Here is a 23759-nt window from a genome sequence, read left to right on the forward strand (position 1 = left end):
GACCGATCCCATCACCATCTTCAGCATTGTTGAAGTTGCAGCTGTTATTTCTTGAGCACTTGCTATGTGCCCAGGAGCCTGCTAAGTGCTCTACATTAATTCTTTTGGATAGAGCAAAAAAGTCCTACCCTCAAATATTTCTTTCGCATATGCATTATTTTGAGCTGACGCAACCAAGGCCCCAAAGACTCAGTAAGAAATCTTGACTTTCTTCTCACGGCCTGAAAGAATGTAGATAGATAGAGGACCTGCTCTGAAACCAAAACACCTCTGACTCAAACCCAGCTTAAGCCAGTTTGGGACTTGGACCCACAGTTTTTTCCTAAATTAGAATCATTCACCTGTTGTCTGGACTTAGTGAGCCTCAGGTTCTTTGTGGCTCAGCACAGAAGGAATTCAGCAAGAGACAAAGTGATAGACGAGAAATAGACTTATTAAAATAGGATGCTTGTGAGGGATACAAGTGGGCAGGTGAGGAGGCTCTGCCCTGAGGAATAGATGACCTATATTTTTATAATCCAAGGAAAGTGGGGAGGGGGAAAAGACTACTTTCTCCCTCATTCTTTGAGTAGACATCAGGCTTACATCACTAGCACCGCCTTTGAATTGGGTAAGAGAGAACTGGACCCTACAAGGTCAAACTATGATGGTCATGGTGCTTATTCAAATCAGCAGAAGGGTGGTAACATATGTGAAAAGCATCTCAGAGTTCCATATAATGAGGGTCTTCTACTTTAGAAGGTCATCTTTTCCTTCAATTCCCGACCTTGGTCGTAAGGATCCTTATCTTCAGCTGCTGAATATGAGTGCAGGCCCCATTTTATCTTTCATTTAATGACCTGAGGCATATCTTGTGCTTTCTTTTATGGTTTTATTGTTAAGCGAGCCTGCTTTGTTCCATGGCTTCCGATGACTTTATTGAGTGATTATTAACTTACAGTGGTCTCCCAAAGCTCCCTAGGTTTCCCTCTCTATCTATGGTTCCCTACTGGGACTTCTACAACTGCCTATGTAACTATGCTACTCTGTCTCAATCAGTTCCAGGAAGGGAGCTATCACCATACATAACTCTAGTATGAACTCGGTGTGTGGAGAGAGAGGCACTTGGTAAAGTCAAGTCTGCTTGTGAAAGTTCCTCTCTGTATCCCATGGTCTCTGCATGGCACAGAGATATTTGTTTATCAAACCTTTGCTTTTCCATCTTCATGTCAGTTGTCTTCCTTCTCTTTGAATTCTCACACCACTACCCCCAACCTCCTCTTTTGTCTTTAGCTAAAGATGGAATTTAAGGTGAGGTTTTCAGCCATTTTAGTGAATTATTCAGTTTTCCTGGGTCTCTCCCACACAAACATGCTATAAAACCGGTGTTTGATTTTCTTTTAATCTGTCTTATGTCGATTTAATTCTTAGACCAGCCAGAAGAAGCCATAAAAGCAGAAGAAAATTTCTTCCTCCCTGACAGCTGTGATTGGCTTTTGTGCTGACAATGTCTAGAGGGGTTATGGTGTGGGTGCTCAGGTGCTATGAAGGTGCCAATCTTTGTAGTTGTGGCTTCTTTGGTTTTTGTTTGTTTGCTTTTTTTTAGGACCCCACCCGCAGCATATGGAGGTTCGCAGGCTAGGGGTTGAATTGGAGCTGTAGCCACCAGCCTGCACCACAGCCATAGCAATGCCAGATCCAAGCCCCATCTACAACCTACACCATAGCTCAAAAGCAATGCTGGATCCTTAACCCACTGAGGGAGACCAGGGATCGAATCTGCATCCTCATGGATCCTAGTCAGATTCGCTTCTGCTGTGCCACGACAGGAACTCCTCTTTGGGTTTTTTGTTTTTGTTTCTGTTTTGTTTGTTTGTTTTTCTGAACAAGCCAACAGGATGTTTGAGAGAGAGGTGGTGGCAGGGAGGAAAACAAAAGGTATTTGTGATGGACTGAACAAAATTGAGATGGTTGTATGTACTTGTCTGAATATTTATATCTTCATTTAAAAGAGAGAACAGCCCTTCATCAATAAATAGTGGGGCCCAGCCTCTGTGCTGAGGCAAGGACCAGAACTTGAACCTATAAGACCTGGCCAAAAGACTATATCCACTGGGCACAGGATATTAAGAAGCACAGGGACTAAAGGGAGTGAATAGTTTGTAATAAAGGTAAGATTCATCTGGAGAGAATCACAGAAATTTAGTTGTCAAAATTGGATGCAAAGGCAAAGTAGTCCTGGCAAAGAGACTCTTCACTGAATCCCAGAGAGTTGAGCCAGAGCCCCCTCAGTCTCTCCTGATTAAGGTCATTGAGGGTCAAAGACCTCTGCTGGGGAAATAGATGGCCACCGAAGGCTGAGAACCTGGTGTGGTCTGACGATGCTCCAAGATAATATAGACACAGGGAATCAACTCCCCTTGTACCAGGAGATTAGTGGTACTTTACAGTCGAATTAAATGTATTTCATAAGCCCTCATAACTAATAGATATCTAAACACATAGTGGACTCTGGAAGGAAGTAGAGGAATTAAGAAGCTGAAAGGAGGGAGTTCCCGTCGTGGCGCAGAGGTTAACGAATCCGACTAGGAACCATGAGGTTGCGGGTTTGGTCCCTGCCCTTGCTCAGTGGGTTAACGATTCGGCGTTGCCGTGAGCTGTGGTGTAGGTTGCAGACGTGGCTCGGATCCCGCGTTGCTGTGGCTCTGGCGTAGGCCGGTGGCTGCAGCTCCAATTGGACCCCTAGCCTGGGAACCTCCATATGCCGCGGGAGCGGCCCAAGAAATAGCAACAACAACAACAAGACAAAAAGACAAAAAAAAAAAAAAAGCTGAAAGGAGGAAAATGAGATGATTTTTATGGTCCAGTCTCCAACATCATTGTATGGTTGTAGAGAGATCATTTCCTTTCTCTTAGTCTCAGTTCTCATTTATAAAACTAAAAGATGAATCAGATGATCTAATTAGTTCCTCTAGTTATTTTCATCCTGAGTAAACACAGGACATACAATATTGCCACATCCCCCAGCCCCCAAATTTGCCACATGGAAAGATTTCAGGAAATGTTTTGAACTTAAATATAAACATTAAGGAGAAGCATATTACATTATGCATACAGAGCGCATAAGCCAATTTTAGTAAAAGAGCTCTGATTTCTTTATTAGTATTCCGGTTAATCCCACACAATCCCTGGGTAAGTTTGTTGCCTACGTGTTTCCATTACCACTACTGCAAAATATTGCCCATTATTTCACTTCCCTATTACCCTACTTCCTTGGCCTTTATTTTATCTCATAGTTATTCAAACTGTAAGTCAGTTTAGACATTCCCTATGAAATTAGGAATATGATTTAGGAGGTACCTTACTTATTGCAGGACAAATCCTGATAAGTGGGTTTCAGAAAAGTGGACTTGGCTGGAGGCATAGCTGCTTGTCTCAACACTCTGCTCAGCAAAAATGATCCAAACTGGAGTGTGCCAGAAACAGAGCCAGCATAAGCATACACACTGTTCTCTGTGTGCTCAGAGGTACTTAAGACTCAAAGAGTTCCTTTTTCCTTGTGTTGCTTTGGAAGCAAAGTCACAAGCCACTTGGCACCCATTAAACTGAAACACAGGCTGGCCAGAGGATACAACGCAGAAAGGCCACACCTTTAACCACAGAAAGCACCACTCCTCTTCAGATAGAATTGGAAAGTTCAGGTGACCTGGTTGTGACTTGTACTGGGCTGGCTTTTAGTGCCAGTCTGTTAAAAGAAAGGAAAGGTTGTCAAGAAAAGGAAGGTTACTGGTATATGTAAACATTAAAAAACAAGTAACCCAAAAGGCACTTTTAATTACTAATTTTAAATCTTTTTGGCATAGTATTGGGGCGATAGCTAAGGATCCTTGGATGACGTCCTTTAATCCAGCATAAAGCCATGAAAATGGAAACAGCACCATCTTCACTTGTAAAGAACTGTAAAATATACCTGGTGGATTTTGAATCATGTGAGACCAGTTCCATTTCAACCAGGATTTAAGAGTCTCACAGACTCACCAAATATCATGTAATTAAAATCATTCCTTGCTCAGTTGAAGCATGGGGATGTTATTGAATGATTATTTCCAGAGTGGTTTATAAAAAATTTTAAACATATGGAAGATAAATTTTCCTTCTCAAAGCATCTAATTTTAGGGCATAATTTTGACCATTTAAGTCAAATAAGGGGAATTCCCATTGTGGCTCAGTGGAAACGAATCTGACTAATATCCATGAGGACACAGGTTTGATTCCTGGCCTCGCTCAGTGGGTTAAGGATCCGGCGTTGCTGTGAACTGTGGTGTAGGTCACAGATGTGGCTTGGATCTGGCATTGCTATGGCTGTGGTGCAGGCCGGTGGCTACAGCTCAAGTTTGACCTCTAGCCTGGGAGCCTCCATATGCCATGAGTGTGGCCCTAAAAAGGCCAAAAAAGAAATAATTCAAATAAAGGAATTCCCTGGTAACCTAGTGGTTAAGGACTTTGCATTGTCACTACTGTGGCTCTGGTTCAATCCCTCACCTGGAAACTTCCTCACGACACGGGCATGGCCAAAACAAACAAACAAACAAACAAACAAGAAAAGAAAAGAAAGAAAGAAAAGACAAGACAAAGAGGATACCATACTAAACTCAAAAAAATGGCCATGCTGTTGGTGTAAACCTAGTAGATCTTTGATTCTCCAAAGGTCATTAATAGAAAATCTGTAATCCCGCTTGAGTGCCTTGTGAACCATGAGGTAGAACAAAGCCAAGAAATCCTAAATCAATGTTCAATGTTTCATGAACTCTAGAATATCAAGCAGGTTAAAAAAAAAAAAGAAAAGAAAGAAAGAAAGAAAAAAGAAAAACTAAATGATTGGGAAAGAAACTTTGGAAACCTTAAGCATTCACTTCCTTTAAGCAGACATTGGCCCCAGGTTATAAGTCTGGTAATTTGGGATTTTCTTCCCTCTGGCTGCATTTTTGTTTTTTTTTCTTTTTTTTGGAATGTGATTCCATTCTCTGTGTACACTGTGTATTTTCTGGTTCCTGTTGGAGTCTGTCATCCATAGGCTTGTGGTGACGCACAAGACCCAGCTCCAGCTCCAAGGGGCCTACCGCAGTCTTGATGGCTTGGTGTGACACACCATCCTGGGAGTCTCATCTCCAAGAAGAAAGTTTATAGTTCGGGAGTTAAGTGACAGGGACACATATGTGACTAAGGAAACCAGAGCAAGCTATTCTTGAATTCCCAAGCTCTTAAGTCTTATTTGAAAGTCAGTGGCAAAAAGTCAGGAATTAAACTGTCCGCGGATTTGTCCAGGTTCCTCATCCATACTGAATTAAGTCCTCTGAATGATTCATTGTTTTCAAAAGAGTATGGCTGATGCCACCTAGTGGAACTATTGCGGATCTCACAGCCTTATGATGAATACTTAAATTCAAGGCATTTTCTTTCCCTCTTTCTTCCTTTCTTTCTTTTTCTTTCTTTCTCTCTCTCTCTCTCTCTCTCCTTTTCTTTTTTCTTTTTTCTTTTTATGGCCTCATTTGCAGCATATGGAAGTTCTAGGACCACGGGTCAAATAAGAGCTACCTACACCATGGCCATGGCAACACTGGATTTGAACCATATCTGCAACCTATGCCACAGCTTGCAGCAATGCCCAATTCTTAACCAGCTTAACAAGGCCAGTGATCAAACCAGCATCTTCACAGAGACAATGTCAGGTCCTTAAACCACTGAGACACAATGGGAACTCCTATCAAGGTATTTTCTGTAACTGGAATTTAAATTTGATAGGGAGATATGGTGGTTATCTTTCCATGAGGTCTGCTATATAAGTTTTGGCATTTTTATTGTGATATGAGGATGCAGAGATTGAAGACAATATCTTTAATTCAACATGAAAATTCTCCTAGGATAATTTCAGGGACAAAATCTGTTACATAAGCATAAGAGCTTGTGAGTTGCTTCAATTTCAAAAACATTTGAACTATTGGTTCACTTTAAGGAGTCTTCAAACTTTTCACCAATATTATCTGATGAAGAGGCTATTACTAGCTATAATTTAACTTGGGTATTATTTATTTATTTATTGAATTCTGGATCTCCCATTTTATTCATATAGACATTAAGTTTTTTAATCTAAGTATCAATTTCCTCACTTTTTTTATTGCTCAAATGAATTTATCACATCTGTAGTTGTGCAGTGATCATAAAAATCTGATTTCACAGGATTTCCATCCCACAGCCCAAGAACATCCCCCCCCCAAACTGTCTCCTCCGGAGACCATAAGTTTTTCAATGTCTGTGAGTCAATATCTATTCTGCAAAGAAGTTCAGTCTGTCCTTTTTTCAGATTCCACATGTCAGTGAAAGCATTTGATGTTGGTGTCTCATTGTATGGCTGACTTTACTTAGCATGATAATTTCTAGGTCCATCCATGTTGCTAAGAATGCCAGTATCTCATTCCTTTTAATGGCTGAGTAATATTCCATTGTGTATATGTGCCACATTTTCTTGATCCACTCCTCTGCCAATGGACATTTAGGTTGTTTCCATGTCTTGGCTATTGTAAATAGTGCTGCAATGAACATCAGAGTACATGTGTCTTTGCAAGTCATGGTTTTCTCTGGATAGATGCCCCGGAATGATATTGCTGGATCAAATGGTAGTTCTATGTTTAGTTTTCTGAGGAATCTCCATACTGCTTTCCACAGTGGTTGCACCAATTTACAATCCCACCAACAGTGTACTAGGGTTCCTTTTTCTCCACACCCTCTCCAGCACTTATTATTTGTAGACGTTTTAATGATGGCCATTCTGGCTGGTGTAAGGTGGCACCTCAGAGTGGTTTTGATTTGCATTTCTCTGCTAATGAGTGATATTGAACATCTTTTCATGTGTTTTTTGGCCATCTGTATGTCTTCTTTGGAGAACTGTCTGTTTAGACCTTCTGCCTGTTTTTGGATGGGGTTGTTTGTTTTTTTGGTATGGAGCTGCAGAAGGTGTTTGTAAATTTTGGAAATTAATCCCTTGTCAGTTGATTCACTTGCAAAGATTTTCTCCCATTCTGTGGGTTGTCTTTTCGTTTTGTTTAGGGTTTCCTTTGCTGTGCAGAAACTTTTAAGTTTGATTAGGTCTCATTTGTTTATTTTTGTTTTATTGTCAGTACTCTAAGAGGTGGATTTGAGAAGATGTTGCTGTCGTTTATGTCAGAGAGGGTTTGGCCTATGTTTTCCTCTAGGAGTTTGATAGTGTCTGGTCTTATATCTAGGTCAGTTATTGTATTTTGCATCTCTTCTTGCTTAAGTTTTATATCTTGTATCTCTTTGTTCAATGTTTCCTGTAAGTTATCCATCTTTGCCTCCAGTTTATTTCCAATGTTTTGCATCATCTTCAGCATCAACAGTCTAAAGTCTTTTTCCTGGAGGCTGAGTATCTCCTCATCACTTAGCTGATTTTCTGGGGTTTTTCCTTTCTCCCTCATCTGAGTTATAGTTCTCTGTCTTTTCATTTTTATAGGTTTTTGGTGTGGTGAACTTTTTCCAGTTAATAGAGTTGTAGCCTCCCTTACTTCTGATGTCAGCCCCCCTGTGGCTGAAGTCAGTATGGGGGCTTGCTGTGGGCTTCCTGATGGGAGGGGCTGATGCCTGCCCACTAGGTAGGTGGAGCCAATTCTGATCCCTCTGGTGGGTGGGGCTTAGTCTCTGGATGGGATTAGAGGCAGCTGTGTGCCTGGGGGGGTCTTTAGGTAGCCTGTTTACTGAGGGGTGGGGCTATGATCCCACCTGGATTGTTGTTTGCCTTGGGGCTTCTCAGCAGCTGACTGACAGGTGGGGCCAGATTTTCCCAAAATGGCCACCTCCAGAGAAAGGCACAGCTGCTGAATATTCCCAAGAGCCTTGCTTTCAATGTCCTTCCCTCATAACAAGCCATATTCACCCATGTTTTCCCAGGATGTCCTCCAAGAACTGCAGTCAGGTTTGACCCAGATTCCTATGGAGACTTTGCTTTGCCCTGGGACCCAGTGCACCTGAAAGTCTGTGTGCACCTTTTAAGAATGGTGGAGCTCCTGCGCATAAGCCCCGCTGGCCTTCAATGCCAGATGCTCCAGAGGCTCCTTTTCCCAGTGCCAGATCCCCACACGTGAGAGTTTGATGTGGGGCTCAGAACTCTCACTTCTGTAGGTGAGTCTCTGTGAACCAGTTAGTTTCCAGTCTGTAGAGCTTCCCACCCAGGAGGTATGGGGTTGTTTATATTATGAAATCGCCCCTCCTACCTCTCGATGTGTCCTCCTCTTTTTCTTCTGGAGTAGGATATCTTTTTTAAGGTTTCCAGTCCATTTGGGTGAAGAATGCTCAGTCTTCAGTTGTGAATTTTGTTGTTTTTAGGAGAGAAGTTCAACTTGGGTATAATTTATTGTTCATGGCATTAGCTCAGGGCAATGCACTCCAATGTTTGTAGACATAGTGTAACCTCTCATAAAACATTCCTTTGGTCTTCTCACATCATAGGTGAATATCTGTGTGAACAGGCTATTTGTATTTTAACCATAACATATTTCATAGCACAGCATATTGGGACCAGCTACTCAACTCACATTGAGATTTTTTTTAAATACTACCCTTGCTCCCATTGGTAAACTCCAAACAGGCATTTAGAATAAGCAGCATAATTTGAATTTGATGTTCTGGCTATAACAGAAGGACACTGATCCAGATAACACCAAGCAGATAAGGAATTTGAAATTGAGGCAGGAGCAGAGATGGGCACTGGGAAATATTCCTTACTGTGTATCTCTTATCTATTGATCTATCTAGTCATTCATGAGAGAGATCAGGCAAGCAAATAATAAAGCAAATGAACATTTTTAAAAATCAAGTTAAACATCTTTTTCAAATAAGAGTAAAAGAAAGTGATGTTCTTTGTTTAGAAATGTTTGGAAAACCTGTTCAACAAGCTAAACAGTTTCTTTGACACAGACTATTTGTAGCCTTTAGTAGACTAGTATACCCTATAAATCTTCTGGAAGGAGTGTAGGATACAGAGTTCCCAAAGTATTACAGGAAGCTTTGTACCCCAGGAACACCCATGTCATCTCTTTCAGAAAAAGTGTTGCAAGGAGCACTTCCTTAGATATATTCTGAGGCACTGTGGGGCCTGAGGCACTGAAATATCTTTTAAAATACAAATGTCTCATTGTGTGGCTCTGGGCTGGCATGGAATGTGCATTTCTAGCAAGTTCCCAGGTGATGTTAATACTGCTGGTCTACAGAACACAGTCTGAGAGGTATTATTCTAAAGCAACCATTCCTATGCAGATATGACCTAGGTACCATCCACCTGGAGCTTCCCTGAGAGCCAAGTCATCCACTTGAGAGAATGGGTGGGATGGTTATTGGCCTTTTATCACACCAGTACAACCCACTGATTCACTAGGTACCAGGCCAGAACAAGACTTTCAATGGGGAATGGCTTCCCAGTGCTCTGGTGGGGACAGGTGCCAACCTTGTTTCAGAATAATGTGAACACTCATATGTTCAAAAAAAAGTTTCCTTCCGTCAACTGACTCAACACCAAGAACTAGATATTCACATGCCAACCCCTGGAATGCTATTATTTTATTTTATTAGCTAACAAGCTTTAAACATCAATATGGGTTTTTCTTATTTATCGTATAGAGATTCTGATTCATATTTGCCCTTCTCAAGAATAGGAAGAACATGGTTGGATTTAGGGGATTTCCTAGTGCGATTTACCTATCCATACTCTGCCAATATCATCATAAAACTCTGTGATTCTCTGCTGGGCTCCAAGAGATCCTTTCTGATCTTAAAGGATGCATCCAGAGCCCTTTCCCTGATTCCCTTCACTGCCTGGTTGTTCTCATTTTTTTATGTCAACTTGGGTATTCTTCTATTGTGACTCTCTTCTTGAAACACCCCCCGGGGCCTTCCCCCCATATATACAGTTGGTAAAATCCTTATTAGAGGATCTTAGAGCACTGCAGTGTTTCCTTTCCTTGTAGCATTTATCATAGTTGTAATTTCTCCTTATTTGATTAATGACTGTCTCCTCAACCACATTGTGAGCTGCAAGAAAGTAATGAATTTTTCTTTTCACTGTACCCCCAGTATTAAGTTCCTGATATAGGACAGGAATTAATTATATTTATTTATTGGATGGATGGATAATGTTCTACTCCAACAGAGAAACTTAGAAATCAGAAATCCTGGAAGTTCCCATTGTGGGTCAGTGGTAACAAGCCCAACTAGTAATGAAACTACAAGGATGTAGGTTCGGTCCCTGGCCTCACTCAGTGCATTAAGAATCCAGCATTGCTGTGAGCTGTGGTGTAGGTCACAGATGTGGCTCCAATTCAGCCCCTAGCCTGAGAACTTCCACATGCTACAAGTACAACCCTAAAAATCAAAAAAAGAAAAGAAGAAAAAGAAAGAAAGAAAGAAAGAAAGAAAGAAAGAAAGAAAGAAAGAAAGAAAGAAAGAAAGAAAGAAAGAAAGAAAGAAAGAAAGAAAGAGGGAGGGAGGGAAGGAAGGAAGGGAAAGGAAAGAAAGAAAGAAAAAGAAAAGAAAGGAAGGAAGGAAGAAATGAAGGAAGGAAGAAATCAGGAATCCTATTAAATTATCAAGGAAGACTTTTGGGGTGCACTGAGAGGAAGCAAGGAGCAGAGCAGTCCTTCCTGCTCTCCTAATAAGTGATCATTGATCCCCTAAAAAAGCACTTCACTTACTGAATTTTAATTGCTTTGGTTCCATAGTAGGATAGAAGCTCTTCAGGGATAGAGATCGAGTTTTTCTAGTTTATCTCAAGATCTTAGGTACCCGACACTTTTAACAGATACTTATTAAATGTTTGGTGATGAGCTGTGCTTAAGAAAACAGAAGAGACCTAGTGTTTTAAGCTCAGCGGTCCCTGAGTTTCCCAAATAGTGACTGCCTTTCTCATTAGAGTTCCATGCCTCCCCATATTTCCCCAGCTCCACCAGTGTTGCTAACCCCTTCATCTTAAACATCAGGAAAGTGAAGCTCAAATGAATCAAATGACCTGCCTAAGAGAACATGCCCGAGTTCAAGGCAGAGTCGACATTATAACTCAATCTATCTAACTCCAGAGCTCCTGTTCTTTCCACTTTAGTACCAAGTAGTACTGTCACTGAAGAGTATGCCGAGGGACCTGTGAGCTCCACCTGGGGACGATAACCCAGAGGAAGGGGCTCATTCGCACCAGACTGATTAAACTGGGCCAGAACTTGAGTTAAATTTGAAGTTAGTGTTATAAAAAACAACCAATCAAACAAAAACAGTGATGAGCTAGCTACATTCATTCATCAAAAAACAGGAATAATTTAAATGGACATTCTTTGTGTGAGGAAAGCTTAAAATTATGCCAAAAGAGAAAAACATACCATATAACAATGTCTGTTGAAAATATTGTTTTTATTATAAACAATATAAACACTTCCTAAAACATTTTGCAAATATAATACACTTTCTTTTCTTGTCTGAGTTTTTAGAACATGATCTCTCAATACAATGGTTCTTCCTTGATGGTCATTCATACGTTCAATAAGTACCAAGTGCCAGGCACTGCAAAATATTCCAAGGGATTGAAGGGGAAAAAAAAGGAGAGAAAAAAGGCATGGTTTCATTCTTCAAGAGGACCCAAATCCAGTAGACTGCTTTTATTTTGGATAGCTCTGCTTTAAAATATACACTTACAATTTATAAGATATGTTTTAGTCTGTTTCTTTCAAAAATAGCTTATATATCCAAGGTAAACTGGACAATTAAAACAATTATCTAGATAAAACCGTTAATACTTTTAGTGTTAAATGATCAGATGATTTATGAAAAAGTGATGCTGTGCCCTTAGATCATTTTATTAACAATTTTAACTTACTTTTATATCTTTGAAAGAGTTGAAGTATTTTATTAAGAGTTAAAAGAAATATCTGCCTTCTTTGAGAGTAGTCCTTGAGTCACTAACAAAAGTGAAAATTAAACAGAATCCAAAGTTCACAGCTACTGTCCTCACCATTAGTGTTTGTCTCTTGTCTTTGGTAATGTTGACATTTCCTTAATGTATGCATGAAGAGGGGCATGTACATCCAAATATTTTTAGTACAAAACTCAGATTATCTCTGGAAAGCTGTCTGCAAGATATCTATTACAGACATTTCCCTTTGGTTTATCTTTGTGTATGGCTGTCATATGCTCCCCTGAATTCTATTTTCATACCATTTTATACTATTTAGTAAAGATGGTTGATTGATGCTGTAAATGTGATTTATTTTTATGTCTTTACAAAGTCTTCTTATAAATATATTGAGCTTTTTTTGACAGAGCACATATTCCATTTTTGATTGGGGAATATTGCAACTACAGTTTTCGTATCGCACACAAGAATTAAGTGATCCTTAGAGATAATGAATTTCATTACTTTAAAATTCAATGTGGTTCCAGCCACACATAGTTGTAGATACTAAATATTCAAAGATAACTTACTGAAGCTTGTTCACAGAACTAAGCTTTCCCCTGATATCTCTCTCTCCCTCCCTAGCAACCCCCCACCCCCCAAAAAATGTCTGGGAGTATTATCCTAAATGATTTCTAGGATTTAAATAATATTTTAAAAGCATTTAACACCACAATAGGGAATTTGTTGGCATGACGCGGACAATACGGTTACTCCAGATGCTGTATTCAAACTGTATGGGACCGTTGAAAAAATAGATATAACCTGTAAGAAAAACACCAAAAAGAAAATTTCAGAGTTTGAAAATTATTGTTCTACTCTAGCTAACATTAAAAGCCCAATCTGTTAGATCCACTTTTTAAAAAACATTCCAATGTTTATAAACACCTCTAATGCTATAACATATTGCTTATAATTTAAAGAAGGGGAAAGGAATAAAGATTTCTAGTTCTTCTAAATTGTCATCCAGAATTAAGTGCTCTCTTGCCATGAGCTTCAGTTTTGATGCTTGAATTATTGATATTTCCTATTTGTCATAAGTTAGAGACACAATTTCCATAATTAAAGCAAAAAATCATTATGTAGTTGTGATGTTATTGGTCTTCATATATAAATTAATCCCCACTCCACCCTGATATGAATTATGGCAATAGTCTGCATCTTACTATCTTTAAATTTAAGGTAGTGTTTAAGATTTGGTATTTTTTAAAGATTTAGCCTCTTTTATTCACAGAATTGGAGTTATAAAGTAAAATTCTCATTTATTCTAAGTGTATTAATTTTTGCTTACTGTCTGTGTAAGTAGTCACACAGGAATGGCTAATTCCTTAACAGCTAGACATTTTTTAGCACATCTAAGTTCTATATAAAAAAATCCTTTAGCAGAAAATGATTTTTGAGGGGCTACATAAACCCTCCATTAAGGACAGTGCAATGGAAGTAGTTACCATTTTTCTCGTAGACAGCATCTACTTTATCACCAATTCCTGGGAAGTTCTCTTCTATTAGTCTGGGGTAGTCTTTATCCATCATCTGGTTAGTATCATCATAGCTATTTAATAAAAAAAAGAAATTCTTAAGTAAGTTGTAGGTGAATTACCTTAGAAAGGAAATATTACCTTCGAATGGATATAATGGCAGCTTTCAAAATTGACAAAAGTTTCAAAATTTTAAGTCAATTTAAAACATTTGGTAGCTTTTTAAAATTAAGAATTATAATACTGAGTATATAGTGGGATACCTGGTGAGAATTTTGACTTGCCTAAAGGCAAACTTTGTAAAGACAGTTAAAAGCTCATTTCCATTTCAAAATTTGTGTAACTGGGAGTTCCTGTCGCGGCTCAGTGGAAACGAATCTCAGTAGGAACCGTGAGGTCGTGGGTTCAATCTCTGGCCTAGCTCAGTGGATTGAGGATCCGGCATTGCCATGAGCTGTGGTGTAGTTCACAGATGTGGGTCGGATCTAGCATTGTTGTGGCTGGCAGCTACAGCTCCAATTCAGCCCCTAGCCTGGGAACCTCCATATGCCATGGGTGTGGTCCTAAAAATCAAACAAACAAACAAAAAAAAAACAAAAAGAAAAAACAAACAACAACAAAAAACATACACACAAAATTTGTGTAACTGTTACAAAAATATGTCATTAGGAAAATGTTCCTGGAGTTAAATAAACATAAGTTTACAATTGAATAATTATCTGTTAATCTCCCACAACTTGCTAAGTGCAATAATGGATACAAAACTAAGGTTTAATTTCTGTACGAAAAAGTTATATAGGCATATGGTGGTACTAAAGCTAGGAAGGGAAGCATAGCTTTCCCTCCCATAGTTATATGGTTTATACTCCTCCTCCCCTGCACATATTCAACCCTAGCCCACCACATTCTGAAATTAATCTAGCACAGCCTCATGTGATATACTATTCCTGCTGTTACCTGTGACAGTTTTTTTTTAAAATTTTCAATGTATGTTCCAGTAGGTAAAAGGTAAGAACTACTGAACTATCAAGAAAGCTAATACATATGCACACAAAACTCCAACACTAAGCAATAGAAGCTACACATCAGGTGAGAGTAAATGAGAGATGTCATGGGAATTACATGAGAACCTTTGAATGGGTGACCAAAAATATTTTGTAGTTGAAATGGTATTTCAAGTTACCTTTAAATGATGGGTAGAATTTCAAGAGAGAGAGGAGTAGGGAAAGACCTCTAGCAAAGAAATTGTATAGGGGAAGGTTATGGGGAGAAAAAAGCATATTGTGTTTGAGAAATGGTATGCAATCCATCTTGACCGAAGCATAGCATTCATATAGGGTAAGAGGACTGAAACACAGTACCAGGTAGAACCTCAAAGTTATATTTGAGGTCATGAATGGCATTACCAGAAATAAAGAAGTCAAAAGGTAAAGTTGATCTATATAGGAGTGTGTGTGTACACACATGCGTGTGTGTGTAGAGAGGAAGTAAAACTACCATTTTAAAAACTTCAAGTATTAGGTACCTGTGAGATAATCAGCCTGAATATAGACATGGATTTGGTCGTGAAAGTACTGCCAATATCAGTGCTGACTTAAGCTCTTCATATGTTTTAGACATTCCAGCTCCACTTGTTCTTTTTAAGGGGGTGACTTTACAAACTATAAGCCTCTCAGCTTCCTGGCTGACCTCTCCAATGGATCAAAAGACATTGGAAATTGTGGCTTTCTTTCACTCAGTCTTTTCCTGTACCTATTCTTATGTCCTCTCTAGCCACAGAAGATGGAGCTACACATAAACTGAGAGAGGATGGCAAGAAAGGGAATCTGGGAGAATGATGACAAGGAATGATGTCAAAATAAGACAGACGGTCTTGCCATGCTTGAAGTCCAACAAATGGCTAAGAGAGAAAAGAGTGGCCCGGAAGAGGTATGAATTATATGTGTAATTTCAAGAAGGCTTGAGACTTTTAAATACCTGTCTTAAAAGCCACTTATAGGAGCTGACATGGGACAGAAATGAACCACGGGTTTGACATTTAAAATAACACTGGAGGTAATTTAAAGTAGCATTCCAGGCTCTCTCTGCCTCTGTAACACAGGATGAGGGGTCAGTAAATACGGCTGCCATACCTCCAGACCTGGTTTCCTGAGAAGAAGAGAGTCTTCCCTGTAGCCTCAAAGTGAACGGCTGCGCTTATCCTTTTAACCTCTTTTGAAAATCCCAGTTCAGATATTTTTTTAGGATAACCTTCCAGAATATCATAACCATTAAGAGCCCAAAATTTTCTGCCTAGAATAAATGGAAGAATTGTTTTGTTATTCAAGGGAACTCACATAGGTAAACATTTACTTTAACAAGGAAAGACTCATTTTACACATCTAGAAATAAATCAATCAGTTTATGAAACACAAAAAATGAGCATTATTCAACTGAAAAATAGGATTTAAAATCCTAATTTCCTAAATGTAAGTGTAGCCAACCAAGTATTATAATTGGTTTGGCAACTTATTACCTCTGAATATTAATTTTGGAACTGGGTGAAAAATACATTAAGGTTTCTACATAAACAAGCAGCACAGTAGGAACAGAAAATTCAGTTGAAACCTAGAAATTTGATTGAACACCAGGTATAAAATTATTTTCTTCTCTAAAAAGTAACATTATAGCATTAATTGTAACACAAAATAGAAACATTGTTAATAGAAAGCTATGTAGTCATTATAAATTATGACTATGAAACCGGAATAGCAACTTTCAAAGATTTTATGTCAAGGGAACAAGTAGAATATTAAAATATATACAAATTATGAATATAAATATTTAAAATATGTATAACATATGGTGAAAGGCTAGAAAATTAAGTGAGAAAATAAATGGACTTTTCAGAATGGAGAATTGTGGATATTTTTTCAGTTTTTCAAAATGTGCCTTGTTATAACATTTGCTGGGTAAATAATTTTTAAGAGGTAAGAAGAAAAAAAACTGACATGATCGCTATGAAACAGAGTGGATATGATAAGTAACAATGTAGACATTTTACTTGTCAATTCTGGGAACACTTGGTAGAAAGGTCTCAGGTGCTTTCTGGTTTCCATTTTGTTATACTTGATTTTTAATTTAGGTATCTTTTTGACAATGACCATTGAATTTAGCCTCTGGTAGCATCAAGTTCATCACTGCTTGCTCTGGACATGTGGGAGGTGTTGCTGGTGGAAAGCTTACCTCTAAAGATGAAGATAAGGTCACGGGTGGGGTGCTCATATGCAGCATCGATGCGGTTGGGAAGTTCTGGCCAAAATGATTTTGTCAAGAACAGCTCAGCATCAACCTGCTGAGGATGCAGACGCCAGAAGAATCTAACACAAAGTAAAAATGCAGAGTTTGCCATCATTTTTTCAAGTGCAATCTTTCTATTCCTCTAGCCACCTGTCTCTTCATCAATGCAAGTTAGACACAACCCTTCCCTGTCTCTTGTGAAGGAGAAAAATTGCCACTTCCCTTTAAGTGCCAGTTAACAAGCTGTTGCTATCTTAACTCCAGCCTAAAGTATGGACTTCTAAAATCTCACAGAGCCTTTGTGAAGACTCCAAGTCCTTTGTGGGCTGGGACCACACTTTATTCAATTTTGCCTATCTTGTAAGTGGCAAGCAGATGCGCCAGGTACTGTGTTGAGCTCTGGAAGGAAAACATGAATTACACAAACTATGATTCCAAGATCTCATAGCCTGGAGAAACTGATACATGAGAATATACCTGGAGAACAATATAATTAGTGCTATAATGGAGGAGGTGGAAATGCTATTGGATCACACATGAGGAAGCAATTCATTAATTAATGAATAAATGAACAAATGAACAAATAAGGATATTAAAACAATATCAAAATTAAATATTAATATTTCATTTTTCACCACCTATAGATTCAGTTTCCTCTCAAATTTTAACATATGTTACCAGAACTGAAGTTTTTCCATACCAAAAGGAATTCATGTGGAATTATGAGTAACAGATTACTAATATGGTAATTGATTTCAATACTTGTGTGTTGTTTATATAAATAAATCTAATTTCTATATTTGCTTGGTTATCTTTATAAGAAAAACTACAACCAAAGATGTAAAAAGAAGCCATATGACACCAACCTTTTCCATTGAAAAGGAAAATGTTTATCCATCAGTTATTTATTTCATCTGAAATATATAAATAAACTGCCCAAAGTTCTATTATTTTCACAAATTTCACCTTTCTTTGGAGGTTTGGATGTTTTGGCAGTTTGTATACATGGATGTAGATGTTTTGCAAATGTTTTATGTGTAGATTTTATAAAGTAATAGCAAGAGTACCTGTCTTTAAAGATCAGGGTTTCTCCTCGGAGACTGGTAATGGCATCCAGGGATAATGAAGGATCACATTTGTCTGGTGTTTTGGGATGTTTAGGGTTGGGGTCTTCATCTCCTGGACCTGAAGTTATGAAATGAGTGAAAGAAGTTACTGAGGATGACCTGACCCTACCAATGGAGAGCAGGAAGTGTTCCCTCCAGGGAGGGACTCCTGCCACTCCTGCAGAATGCTCCAAACACCCACAATCCATTTACTTCCTCCAGAGTTACCAAGGTCTTGCCTATGGAACTTCCCCTCTGTTTTCCTCTTTCAAGACCCTCGAGAACCATCTCAACCACTAATTCAGCTTTATTGAGGTTGGTCAGAGAAATGAAGCTTGGGTGGGGAGCAAGGACTTTGAGGAAACTTGCCCCATGTTTGCACAACCTTCTCTTGAGAAACCCATTCCCCTCAAAGCCATTTTTTGTGGCACATCATCTGTGTGGGAGATCTCCTGTGGGCTCTTTCTCTTGCCTATTTTGCCCACTGGCAATATCAGGTCATTTTGCTTTACCAGTTTACCGCAGTTCAGCTGCATCTCTGATATGTGGTGCCACATGTTCATAACTTTTCCACCAGCTCACATGAGTGCAAAAGGGATGCACTGCGTAAAACAATTCTAAACTTCTTTAAATCTACCTAGTACTTAGTTCTACCATCAGTTCCTTCCTCAGCCAGGATATTGTAGAAATATAAAAAACTGCAAAATTCTCACCTGTGCCTACACTAGCTACTATAGTAGATTAAAATCCAGAAGGGAACATAATAGGTTGAGGTGACATGATCCAGTTTTCCGAGCCCTATGTTCCAGAGTTGTTTACACTGATGGCTCCATACTTTAATTCTATTTATGGCAGGTAATTTTGCTCATTTGGGTTGAGTTTTAATTATTTTTTAAACATTATTTTAAATTTGGAAGAAAAAAAGATTTTTACAAATGGTCATTATAGACATTAATTAAAAGCTACAACAGGTCTCTTGAATGATTTTACTGTGGCAAACTGTAGTGGTTGAGAGAACACCCAGAATGTATAAAAGTTGGTTAAAAATCTCACTTTCACCCTGCGAAATCAGTATGAAAGTTATCGCAAAAGCTGTGTTACTATCCAGATATGTTTCAGTTAGCTATGTTACTATCAATACACTAAACTCTATAGGCTTAGTTTTTGCTTTGGTTAACTGAAGAATAAAATATTTTCTTCTTATGTCAGAAGTATTGTGAGGGTATCAAGTGTACCTTGCACTGTATAAAACACAAATATGATGAGTTACATTTTGCAAAAATTTTAGAGAATAGACTATTTTCTGCTTGAGCAGGTAGTTTGATTTGGAAAGAAAGAAAATGGGCCTATTTTCCGAGGTTTTGAAAACAAACCTCGGAACAGTAATAGTGGTAATGGTAAACTCACTAATACTTTAGAAAATAAATGTATAAATCTTTCTGCTTTCATTTTTTTGTTTGTATGTATTTTTTTTTTTTTAAGAGCCTCACCTGTGGCATATGGGGGTTCCCAGGCCAGGGGTCAAATTGGAGCTATAGCTGCTGGTCTACACCACAGCCACAGCAAAGCCAGATCTGAGCTGCCTCTGCAACCTACACCACAGCTCATGGCAATGCTGGATCCTTAACCCACTGGGCAAGGCCAGGGATCGAACCTGCATCCTCATGGATACTAGTTAGATTTGTTGCCACTGAGCCACGATGGGAAATCGTCTATTCTGCTTTTAAACTGGTAAATTAATAGTTACCATAGAGAGACTGGATCCCTTGTACATCATCATCAGGAAGCATAAAGTGGCTTTTGCCAGTGTAGGTATAGACAGGAAACATGAGGGCTCCTGGGTCCTTGGAGTGGTCAAGACCTAAGGAATGGCCAAACTCATGGGCAGCAACAAGAAACAAGTTGTAGCCTGTAAGAAAATAAAGAAACTGAGCAAATAGTGTCTTCCAACGATAAAGTAACAGAATAAATGTCATTTTCCTCATCATCTGGTCTGTCACCATTTCTATTTCGAGGCTATTTTACTCATTTTTTAAAAATTAATCTTCAGTAGCTTAAAGAGAGATTCAAAACACTGATTTAATCATTATAATAATTTCAACCCTCTCTTTGATTATAGTTGCCTATACAATTAGACCATCAATCGATTGATTATTAATCAATAAGGATTTGCTATGAAAACACTGGTAATCCTGATTTGCTCTTTGCTTTCTCAGGTCAGGTGAGGAGAGCAGGCAGTGATGACCTTAAATGAAAACTCACTGGAAAACACACAGGGTGGTACATATCTAGGGTGCTGCCTAGAATATCATCTAAACAGGAGGCAGCATCCAGAGGTATGATGACCAAGCATAGCAGATGCACTAAATTGGGTCTCTGGGATTCTACCTGAGAAAAAATTCCAATCAAATTGATCCTTCTTAGAATATCTCCAGTCTCTGGAGTTTAAAGAAACAGAAATTCTGGACATGATTAAGGGAGTTTCCTCTCAAAGACTACAGTGTCACTGTATTTTCTCTAGTCATCTTTCCAACAATTGTTGGGCCTCTTGATACAGGTATTTAAAATTGGGGAAAGTATTTTAAAAGAAAACGAACACCTGAAACATGGAGCCAATGGTTTCACTTTGACGTTAAAAACCTTTTCCTGGGAATTCCTGTCATGGCTCAATGGTTACAAACCTGACTAGTATCCATGAGGATGGGGGTTCAATCCCTGCCCTCACTCAATATGTTAAGGATCTGGCGTTGCTGTGAGCTGCGGTGTAGCCCACAGACATGGTTTGGATCCTGTATTACTGTGGCTGTGGCATAGGCCAGCAGCGACAGCTCTGATTCGACCCCTAGCCTGGGAACCTCCATATGCTGCAGGTGTGGCACTAAAAAGTTAAAAAAACAAAAACAAAAACAAAACAAACAACAACCAAAAAACCCTTTGCTATCATTGCCTGTGCATGAAGAAAATGTATAACCAACTGGGTAAATTGTACAGACCATAAGCATGATCAAAATTCACAGTAATCTGAATGACAAGTAATTCTTTATTAAAATGACTTCATTAAAATTAAAGTTCTTTCAGCTGAAAATTTTATCCTGATTTATGGATGTTTTCATTCATTTCAATTAAATGTTTTAAACTCAGAATTTATGCAGGAACCAAAAACTGAGGCTTACTGTGACTCTGTCTTAACAACAGCAGATGTTATTCTTTCTTCCTAAAATCATTCTTACTTGAGAAATATTCAGAATATATATGTATATTCAAAATATATGTGTAAATTCTCACCTTTCCCTCAAAGAAAGATTGGAGGCATAGGCATTGAGACATTGATCATTCAAGGCCCAGTTTTAATTTTTGGAAAAATAATCCTTTTTAAAAAAGAATAGTAAAAATCAGCTGTTTATGAAAACTACCTCTAATTGTCACAACCAAGAGTCCATATTGTTTTAAAGTTAAGTCCTAGTGGGGACAACCTGGTTTTTCTGCCTAAATTAACACTTCTAATTCTTTTGAATCTTAAGGATTCAACTACTGACTGAATTCACTCAACAGTCAGTTTCATTTTGATCTTGTAAACACAGTTTCATCTGGTCTCATGCCTTTTGGAGTAAGACATTATCTTGATTTGTTAGACTGGTATTTGTAGAATCAGTGGTATAGCCAAGTCCAAAACAAGTAACTCATGTAACAGAAAGCAGATATTTGACTGGATGGGTGCCATTAATACTTCTACAAGGGAAAAAAACTCTTTCAATTTATATTCAACTGATTCATAATCTACACATTTATCTCTAATAGTTTTTAGATGTATATTTATAACAAACTGTACTTCTTCAACATGGCAAAAAGTAATACACAATAACAACACCTTCATTGACAGATAGCATTTTGTCCTGTTACAAGGTTAGCTAGTATCCCTCGAGCCACTAGACTAAGTAGATTTTGCTCATTTTTAATATTCTATATTGGTTTTTAGAAATGTTACTCATAGAGAGTAATAAGTAAATTATTAAACATTTTTTGTAAAATATTATCAAATACCAAATATAATTTATAGTATGCTTCTTAACTTCTTATCAATGAGTTAATGGTCTAATCTAAGCTCATAATCATGAATAATATCTTTATAAGAAATATTACCTTTGGAACTACTTGTCCAGGTTTCATCATCATCAAAATGGGCATCTCCTCCATAATTTGGTCCGGGAGGAAAAGCATGAGCCAACAGACCAGATGGTCCATCAAATGGGTAGAAGTCTCCATGCTCTACACACAAAATCAAGAGTTAAGAATCTAATTACACCCTAGTGGTGGTACCTAGTGCAGGTACTTGGTGAATTTTTGTTGAATTCTATAAAAAGTAATGCATGACTAAAAAGAAGGAATATAAGAATCGAACCAATTAAGGAGCAGAATATAAAAAGTTCAAAAATTATTCTGCATCATTACCTTTAGTTCCAAAAGAGATCATGATGTCAGCAGTACCATTGTGAATTCTGGTAAAGTTCAGAGGTGTCACATCAGACCAAACTTTGAAGGCTTTTTTGAATGCCTTTTCAACTTCAGAATGAGTCAAATCAGGCGTATAATTCACAATCCTATTCAACAGAGAAAGTTTCAATCAAATTTTGGAAGGTGAAAGTTATTTTAGAATACATTTTCTTAGAATACTGCTTTTTAACTCAAAATGCAATGCCTTCTCCCAAAGTTCTACTAGAGGGCCATTGTTTCAAAAAATGTATTCATTACAATGCCATAAAGGCCAAAAAAATGAAGAATTCAATCAGAATTTGGGTATTTGCAAATATTTGGCCATTTGGCATCTTAAATTTAAAGTAACTAGATGTTTAATGAAACATATATTGCATGCTTAAAGTTTTCAATCACTGTAGCCTAAACAAATGAAAGAGCTCTGAAAAAGTTCATAGAGTGAAACTCTCCACTTTTAGCACTGTTGTAGTAAATATGTCTGATTACTACATTTGTAGATTTTCTTGAAACTACTTTTACTTCTATTTATATTTCACATCTAAAAGAAATGCATTGATATTTACAATAAAAATCAATGCTTTGTTAATGTAAAAATAATATATGCTATGCAATATCCTCATTAAGAGTATTAAAGTTATAACAGGACCTACTTAATTTCTAGTTTAGCATTTAAGGCCTATCTAAAACAATGGAATCACACATTGTCTGTCATCTGTAGCTTGTGCTGAAAATCAGATATTGGGTACTATTTTAAAAACCTAACAGACATTAAAGAAAGATAGTCTATGATTTACCTGTAGGTTAAGTTCATTTGGGACCATTTGAGAGTACGAGGAAAAACATTGTATTCACCCACATCAGGGACCCCACATCTTGGTTTTTTCATGATGTCCAAGGTGTTATCATCAAGCTTGCCAGTCACCTCTAAGCCGAAAAAAGACTGCATTTCTTTAAGCCTGTCAACCACGGAGCTTGCTGCCGTTTTCTTCAGGATTCCAGCAGGATTCATAGGGTAGTAGTATGATTTCAGGTAGTTCTAGAAAAGAGACCAAAATGACCTGCTTAAAAGAAGGGCATTTATGACACATATCACACCCCTGGGATTGGCAAAATACTCTACCTCTGCCAACTGGAAGTCTTCCTCAGACAAATCACCATCACTGTCATTGGGAATGGGCAGGGACCAACAGTGGGTCCAGCTCAAGAAGAGGAAGGCAGCCAGGACACCTGGGTGCATCTTGAATGGTAGTGCCTGGAGGCTGCTGCCTTTCACAGACAAGTACCTTTTCTTTTATAGGCCTACAATGGTGAGTCATCATTTACGGACAAGTTTCAACTTCCTACTCAGTCAAAGGTAAACATGCTTACATGGCGACTTTTTTTTCTCCAAAGAAGTGTGGTTTGTGGTAGAATTTGAGGGAAATA

General features: G+C 38.2%; 1 protein-coding gene across 1 annotated transcript; it reads right to left on the minus strand.

The window, feature by feature from the left end:
- Positions 1-11903: 11903 nt before the first annotated feature.
- MMP13 (matrix metallopeptidase 13) lies at positions 11904-23593 on the minus strand. Its single transcript, XM_047753905.1, has 10 exons — positions 23455-23593; positions 23129-23370; positions 22293-22441; positions 21984-22109; positions 19591-19752; positions 17805-17922; positions 16684-16817; positions 15591-15750; positions 13429-13532; positions 11904-12745 (listed from the first exon to the last, which is right to left on the minus strand). The coding sequence occupies exons 1-10, from the start codon at positions 23569-23571 to the stop codon at positions 12645-12647; spliced, it is 1413 nt and encodes a 470-aa protein (XP_047609861.1). The 5' UTR covers positions 23572-23593; the 3' UTR covers positions 11904-12644.
- Positions 23594-23759: the final 166 nt, after the last annotated feature.

Source organism: Phacochoerus africanus, chromosome 11 (assembly GCF_016906955.1).
Source record: "Phacochoerus africanus isolate WHEZ1 chromosome 11, ROS_Pafr_v1, whole genome shotgun sequence".
NCBI classification, from domain to species: domain Eukaryota; kingdom Metazoa; phylum Chordata; class Mammalia; order Artiodactyla; family Suidae; genus Phacochoerus; species Phacochoerus africanus.